The sequence below is a fragment of the Bufo gargarizans genome, chromosome 8, assembly GCF_014858855.1.
Source record: "Bufo gargarizans isolate SCDJY-AF-19 chromosome 8, ASM1485885v1, whole genome shotgun sequence".
NCBI classification, from domain to species: Eukaryota; Metazoa; Chordata; class Amphibia; order Anura; family Bufonidae; genus Bufo; species Bufo gargarizans.
Window position 1 is genome coordinate 122,565,969 of NC_058087.1, and position 8,225 is coordinate 122,574,193.

General features: G+C 53.1%; 1 protein-coding gene across 4 annotated transcripts; it reads right to left on the minus strand.

Moving 5' to 3' along the window:
• Nucleotides 1-1,170: 1,170 nt before the first annotated feature.
• On the minus strand, nt 1,171-6,957 carry LOC122944427. 4 transcript variants are annotated; one of them, XM_044302669.1, is made up of 4 exons: nt 6,197-6,957; nt 3,707-3,838; nt 2,132-2,744; nt 1,171-1,427 (listed from the first exon to the last, which is right to left on the minus strand). In XM_044302669.1, the coding sequence occupies exons 1-3, from the start codon at nt 6,798-6,800 to the stop codon at nt 2,149-2,151; spliced, it is 1,332 nt and encodes a 443-aa protein (XP_044158604.1). In that variant the 5' UTR covers nt 6,801-6,957; the 3' UTR covers nt 1,171-1,427; nt 2,132-2,148. The 4 variants fall into 4 exon arrangements, with proteins under 4 accessions (XP_044158604.1, XP_044158605.1, XP_044158603.1 ...); XM_044302668.1 differs by lacking the exon at nt 1,171-1,427 and having other exon boundaries at nt 1,802-2,744; XM_044302670.1 differs by lacking the exons at nt 1,171-1,427; nt 3,707-3,838 and having other exon boundaries at nt 1,801-2,744.
• Between the last annotated feature and the right edge of the window lie 1,268 nt (nt 6,958-8,225).

Below are 8,225 nucleotides of genomic sequence, written 5' to 3' on the forward strand. Positions count from 1 at the left end.
ATTTTTGATTGTTTGGGCTCTTCTGAACGTTATGTGTGGTTCTGGTCGTATATGTTTCGTTAGGAAGGGATCCGCTTGTAGTATCTGCCAGTGCTTCTTCAGTATATTTCTCAGGGTCGTGTGGTTGGTATTGAATGTGGTTATGAAGGATGTCTTGTATTTTTTGGTGGTATCTGGATCACTTGGTTTGGTGATTGGTGGTTTTGTTTCTGATGGTAGGCAGTCATCCTGGGTGTATTTCTGTGCCTGCCGTAGTGCTGCTTTGATGACGCCGCATGGGTATCCTTTGTTGCGGAATCTTTTTTCAATTACCTGGCTTTGTAGTTTGAAGTCTTCATCCTTTGTGCAATTTCGACGGATCCGCTTGAATTGGCTGAATGGTATGTTATTTTTCCATTTTTTGTGGTGTGCGCTCCTATAGTCCAGATAACTGTTTCCATCTACTTTTTTAAAAAAGGTCTTTGTTTCGATGATATTTTCCTTAGTGGATAGGACTAGGTCCAGGTATTCTATAGATGTTTCGGAATAGTTGGCTGTAAAGGTGAGATTGAAGTTATTTTTGTTTAGGTGGGTGGTGAAATTGTTGGCCTCTTCTAGGCTGCCATCCCAGATCAAAAGCAAGTCATCGATATAACGTTTGTAGAAGACTAGTTTGTCTTGCCAAGGGTGTTTGTTGTAGATGAATTGGTTTTCGAAGATTCCCATGTACAGGTTCGCGAAGCTGGGCGCGAATCGCGTCCCCAGTGTCCGTCTTCTCATTTGTTGTGTTTTTATTCCCACAGCCATCTGGCCTGTCTCTCTGCTGATGCCCGATTAAGGTAAACCCCCAACCCCCCCCCCCCCCTCCACAACCACATTCAACCTAATACCGTCATAACACACACACATACCGCACTAGGGACACCAGCCTTCACACGCCATATACATTCACTCATCCGATAACCACAGTCCTCCTGAAACATACTTGAGCACACAATCTTTTATGCCAGCAGAAATAATACACACCTGGGCCCAATAGTGACCTCATACGCGGACCACCGAATACTTACTGACTTCCTTCGCTTTTAATCAACTGCTGCTGCTGTCACTGACATTTGCATTTTTATTTCTCTGCAAACTACAGATCTTAGACTGCTGGTACTAACCTAAGGATAGGGCATGGAGATGACTGAGGGGAAAGGGGGAGGAGAGGAGACCACCGGATCCCCCCCATTTACCCCACCCCAATAAAAACTCTGACACCTTATCTCTTTTAACCAATCCTTTACTGGGTGATGATCGGCCACAGCAAATTTTTCTTTCAACAAAATGGTAACAAAACACCACCTCCTCCACAGATCATTCCTCCTATGCGGTGTACCACCCTGGATCCCCAGGGCGTACGTACGCCAGTCACTCTTCACCACGACTTGCTTTCCAAATGCCGCCTCCAGCTGTGACTTCAAGCTTCCACCGAACCTCAAAAGAGAGAAACAGTGAACAAACCGCACAATAATATTTTTTTTTTTTTTTTTTTAATATATATAAATGTATAAAAATAAACCTGGTATAACAAATCCTACATCCAAAAAAGGGACGGGAGGGTGGGCAACTCGCTTACCCTGTCAAGAGGAAGTCGTCCTCCCTGAACTCCCCTATTTATAACCCCTTATTACTCCTCCCACCGTCTCTCCCACTATTCCTCACTCCACCTCCCACTTCTCTTAACCCTTTCCTAACCTCCTTAACCTCTACCCAAGCCTATACTCCCCCTTAACAAGGGAAACATAAGGAGAGGGGGGGAGGGGACCACCAGTCCCTCATCACCCTCTATATCCAGTCGGGTGCTCTCCAGACTGCTGGTACTAACCTAAGGATAGGGCATGGAGATGACTGAGGGGAAAGGGGGAGGAGAGGAGACCACCGGATCCCCCCCATTTACCCCACCCCAATAAAAACTCTGACACCTTATCTCTTTTAACCAATCCTTTACTGGGTGATGATCGGCCACAGCAAATTTTTCTTTCAACAAAATGGTAACAAAACACCACCTCCTCCACAGATCATTCCTCCTATGCGGTGTACCACCCTGGATCCCCAGGGCGTACGTACGCCAGTCACTCTTCACCACGACTTGCTTTCCAAATGCCGCCACGGAGGAGGACCGTCTCAAACGGGGCTCCGACCACCACCCAGCAAACTAAAAGCCTGTTCGATGCCATCCTGCAAACCGGACAAAAAAATATCCAGACCAATCTCCGTGAGGTGCACCCCGTCCGGTCTCATCAAGGAACTATTATCGCCCTCCAACTGCCAATGACGAACCACTACCCCGCCCTTGGAGCGTACAAAGCGAGACATTCGGGCATTCAACGTTCTCCTACACCGCTCCATAGCCTCCCCATCTCTGGCGCCATGCCAAACCACTCTCGGCACCACCTCCGACCATACTACAACTAGCTCCGGAAAAAAGGCAGGGAAACGTTCCAGGTCAGACCTCATCAAGGCCATTAACTCCAACATCCTCTGGGAACACAGGTCATTTCCACCTGCATGCAGGACCAGGATCACCGGCCCCACCGATCTACGCCCAATCTCCACCACCTCCGGCAACACTTGAGACCATCTTAACCCCCGAAGCCCCCTCCAATGAACCTCCACTTCCCTGAAACCAAGGCTCCGACCTCCCGGCCTGCATTCGGCCCTCTGTGCCGCCCAAAAGATGTACGAATGCCCCAACAACCAGACCACCGGACGAGCCATTCCTGAAAAGAAAAAACATTAGTAAAGCACCACAATCCCACCACACATGCAACTACAAATATATATATTATTATTATTTTTTTTTTTTTTTACATTTTTTTTACATTTTTTTTCTGTAAATCATTTATTCATCAATCCACTAATAACTCTGGCCGCACATACCGCGCAAAACAGGCAGACCTCCAACGCCCAATACGCATGACCTCCGACTCCGACAACCCCGCCCTAGCCGCCTCCGTCGCTGCGCCTATCCTAAAGGAATGGGTACCGAACTCGCCTGGATCAAAACCCAGCTGCGCCAAACATTTACGCAACACAGAAGCGAACTGGAATTTAGTCAAGGGAGACCCATCCGCATGCGCGAAAAAATTCCCCCCACTAACCCTCAGGGACATATACTCCCCCACCAACTTCACCGGACACGCCCCACTTGCCACCGGAAGAATGGGCAACCACACCCCTTTGCCAAGCTGATCGGTCTTGGAACAACGAACCCGCACACGCAGCGCATTATTGCTGAGAATCACATCCGACACCAACAAACCCCCATTACGAGAGGCCGAAGGCGCAACCAGCTCCCCCACCCGCAAAGCCGCAAAAAAGGCAACACCAAAACACGCCGCGACTAGCGCCCGCTCGAAATCCGAAAAACACACCACTCGACACACATCCACCAACCTGCCCAGTAAACTGAAAGAAATCGGCCGCCTACTATCGTACCCCACATATTCCTTCTGCCACCCCTTCATAGCCTGACGGATCAAAAACATCTTCGTAACATCCGGCCACCCGTATAGCTTAAAATAAAAAGCCACACCCGCCAACTTACGCCGCGCCACCGGAGCAGAAACCCCACGTTCACGCATCCCCAACAACCACTCCACCGTAACCTCCAAACGCACGTCATCCCTGGATGCCACATCCCTACTACCTCTCACCACCAACCACTCAGCCCAGGCCTTACCATGCGCCTGCCAAGTGGCCGGCGTAACCGAAGAGCTGACCAGCGTCATCAACTGTTGAGCACCAGCCGCCACAGGAAATCTGGGCAAGCCAGCCCATCCATCTCCGCCTCCGGATGAAGGTCCCGAAAAACCTGCCAACGAAACCGAGAGAGAGCATCAGCAATCCTGTTATCCACCCCTGGCACGTGGCGGGCCCTAAAGTAAATGTTACGTTCTAAGCATCGTAGTACCAACTGCCGAAGTAATGCTAAGACCGGCAACGACGAGGACGACAACCTGTTAATACACTGAACCGTCCCCAGGTTATCTGACCAAAAGCACACATGACGATTCTCCAACTTGCCCCCCCAAATCTCCACCGCCACCACAATGGGGAACAATTCCAACAACGTCAGGTTACTCACCAAACCCCTAACTCTCCACTCCTCCGGCCACGGGGAAGCGCACCATTCCGCACCCAACACCGTGCCAAATCCACAGGAACCAGACGCATCGGACCACAGCTCCAACTCGCAACTAGATATTTCTTGGGAAATATAACAGGTATGGCCGTTGTAAGAGCACAAAAACTCCCGCCAAACCCGCAAATCCGCCTTGAGAGACGCTGTCAGCCGTATGCGATGCCGAGGAGAAACCACCCCCCTCGACGCCAACGACAACCGCCGCGAGAAAACCCGCCCCATAGGCATAACCCGACACGCAAAACACAACAAACCAAGTAGCGACTGCAACTGCCTAAGCGTCACCTTCCGGACCACCAGAAATCCATCAATCAAAGCCTTCAGCCCGACTAACTTGTCCTGAGGCAAACGAAAAACCATCGCCACGGAATCAATCTCGATACCCAAAAACGACAACCGCGTCACCGGACCTTCCGTCTTCTCAGCCTATATGGGAACCCCAAAACGCTCCATCAAGGACAAAAAGGAAGATAAGAGAGCCTGACAAGCTCCATCCCCCCCCGGTGCTACAAACAAGAAATCATCGAGATAATGAATAACCGACGAACACCCGGACTCAACACGCACCACCCACTCCAAGAATGTACTAAACATCTCGAAATAGTGGCACGAAATGGAGCATCCCATGGGCAAACAGGTATCGTAATAGAACAAACCCTCAAAACAACCCCCAAGCAAATGAAAGCAATCCGGATGGATAGGCAAAAGCCTAAACGCAGACTCCACATCCGACTTAGCTAACAGGGCCCCCCTCCCCGCATCCCGTACCAGCGCCACCGCCCGATCAAAAGATACATACGACACTGAAGCCTCCTCCTGAAGGATAGCATCATTCACAGATGCGCCCTTCGGGTGGGACAAGTGATGTATCAGGCGAAATTTGCCCGGTTCTTTTTTGGGAACAACCCCCCACGGGGAAACCCTCAAATTCGAAAAGGGGGGGCGAACAAAGGGCCCCATAATCCTGCCTGCTGCCACCTCCTTCTGCAGCTTCTCCCTAAGGGCCTCCGGAAACTCCCTCGCTGATCTAAGATTGTCCGAAAGAACCGGAGATCTATTAAGGACAAAAGGTATGAAAAAACCCTCCGAAAACCCCGTCCGCAAAACTTCCGCCGCCCTCCTATTGGGGTACCGGTCTAACCAAGGGGACATCCTTTCCACGCTGACCGGAGTCCTTCTGATCAAAGGCCCCCGCTGGCTTACCCCCTCGACCCTGGGATCTGGGACACCTACCCGCGGGATGAGAGCCCCCGCAGGCAGAACATTCGTGTTTGTACCGACACAATCCAGCGTATTTGCAGTGCCCCTCGTTGTACAACCAACATGCACCCGGGCGTCTAACGGCCACTGGACCCTGGGCCGCCGAGGCCCCAGCGCCAGTGGCCGCCCCAGGAAAGGAAGGCGGACGAGGCGCCGTCATCAAGCGGAGCCAGACATCCGTGGCCTTCACCCCCCACCCCAGCTCAGGCTGAAGCGCCAAACGCCTACGAAATTCCTCATCGTACTTCCACCAAGCACTACCCCCATGCGCCTTATACGCACTATAAATGGTATCCATGTAAATAAACAATTCCGCACAACGCTCCGGATGCTTCTGACCCATAACACACCCCAATACCGCAAACGCCTGCAACCAATTATTCATCGTCCGCGCAACCTTCATCCGCTTATCATAGGGCTTATCCACAAAACGCCGCTCCTTATCCACCCCATGCTGATCGACCGACACCAAAGACCAGATGTCCACATATTGGTGAGACCAGATCTTCTCCCTAACCGACTCCTCCAAATGAGCCCCCAAAGGGCTAACCCCACAAAAACACGAATCCTTATGGATCCCTGCTAACACCACAGAGGCCTTCGCCACCTGCTGCGGGGCCGCCACTGGCGCCCCAGACCCTCCATCCACCGGAACCGCCAGGGGAACAGGTGAAACCACAGGCAACCTATCCAGCAAAGACTTCAATAAAGATTCTAAACACGCCCCACCCCCACCCGCTCCCCACGCCCCCACATATTGGTACTCACCAGGAACCGGGATCGCCGCTGGAACCACCGCAGGTACAGGAACAGCCTCCCTGTGTACTGCCACCGAAGCCAGGCTCGATACCCTGGACACCTCACCATCCGCCAGTCGTCCACTCCCGGAACGCGGTGTACGAACAGACTCTTCCGACACGCCCGAGGATCCCTCTGAGGAGGACGGGGAACGCCACCTGGAAGATCTGGACCGCCTGCTGTACCGGGAGGACCTGGAATGCCGACTGGAACGCCGCCTCCGGCGGCTGCGCCTCCCCCGCCTCCTGCCCTCTCTGGAGGAAGTGGGGGACAAAGATCTCTCCCTGCGTCTGCCCCTCCCCACCGCAGGAGCCGCTGCGAAAGGAATGAAAGGGATATGTGAAAGGGGGGGAGGGGGGGCCGGGTCCGAAGCAGAAGACCCACTCACAAAAGGCGAAACCCCAATAGTAGGAGACCTACCTCCAGACATGTCACCAGCAACCGGGGGGGGGGGAGGTGAGGCAACCAGTGCCGCCAAAGGGAGGGAAAGAGGGGCAGAAGGGGCCGCTTGTGAGGGTGGAGGAGTGATGGGGCAGTCATCTGCAGCCCCATCACTAGATTGCCGGGCGCCCATAATAGCCACACCACTCGCCTGCCACGCTGGGACACTCGCGCCCGCCGAGACAGAAACCGGAAGGGGAGGAGCCAAGATGCGGCCGACTTCCGGTCCCAACCCCACCGGAGGAACACAGAGGCCGCGGGAAGCCGCCGCCACTACAGGGGAGGGAGACACCTGCCGCAACCTAGCCGGGGGGCGGCGACTCCGAGCAGAGCGCCGCAGCCCCCGGGGCACATCAGAGGGGCACTCACCAAGCGGCGTCTCCGGCAGACGGAACGGGGCAGACACAGGAGGAACGGAGGCAGAGGAAGGATCGAAGCTGCGCAAAAAAGATCGCAGCCATCCTTCCCCCTCCGCCTGAAAACGCGCCAGGAGAGAAGCGCGCAGCGCATCGTCACCTGCGGCCATCTCAAGAGTCAAGCAGCGGTAAGTACTTACCAACTCGCTTACCCTGTCAAGAGGAAGTCGTCCTCCCTGAACTCCCCTATTTATAACCCCTTATTACTCCTCCCACCGTCTCTCCCACTATTCCTCACTCCACCTCCCACTTCTCTTAACCCTTTCCTAACCTCCTTAACCTCTACCCAAGCCTATACTCCCCCTTAACAAGGGAAACATAAGGAGAGGGGGGGAGGGGACCACCAGTCCCTCATCACCCTCCTTATCCAGTCGGGTGCTCTCCATTATTGCCTTTATCATCATTATTTTATATATAAATTATTTTTTTGTATATAACTATGCACATTTTAATGCTTAAAGGCACGCGCACAAACTCTCTAAATATTCCACTGTTTAATGCATGTCCACACCCATCTAACCAGGTGGGGATACATCTCTTGCCTCCGGCATTTTTTTCTTTTATACCCTTGTTTTAGACTTGATAAAGGAGTTATAAACTCCGAAACGCGTTGTCTACTGAACAATAAAAACAGCTATTTCACCAAAGTCCACTGTCTGAGGTCGTCCTTTTGTGCGCCAAACAAATACCCTACTGTGTGCAATTGCACACAAACCAGCAACTTCGTCAGAGGTAGGAGGAGGCCTGCTCTGCGGGGGAGTAGTGGCAGCAGTAGAGACGACAGCGGGGCTGCGCTGGCAGGTAACGGTGCCAGGCACAGGCCCTCTCAGGATGGGCCCCTTTTAGTGGCATACGAGGTTGTGCCTGGCAGAGCCAGGAGCGGGCACAGGCCTCGCCAAGATCAGCGTCATTCAGAGGAGGAGGACGAGGTTGCTCTAGCAGGCCTCCCGGGCGTGAAGATTTGGTGGTGGAGCGTCACGAGGCGCATCTTGGCGGAAGGGATGTGCGCAGGCCTATTTTGGAGGACAGACAGCTTGCGGCTGGTCCTGACGGCCTAGATGTGATGGAGCTTTCCAGCGTCTCGTTCAACGCGCCCAGCGCAAGTGACCAAGCGAGGACCGTGCCGGTTGATCCAGGAGCCA

Coding starts and splice junctions, on each gene's coding strand:
- LOC122944427 (XM_044302667.1), bottom strand. CDS start 6,800: ATGGGCGCCCGGCAATCTAGTGATGGGGCTGCAGATGACTGCCCCATC. Junction 3,839..6,196: donor AGCGGCGATCCCGGTTCCTG/GTGAGTACCAAT, acceptor TTTCGTTGGCAG/GTTTTTCGGGACCTTCATCC.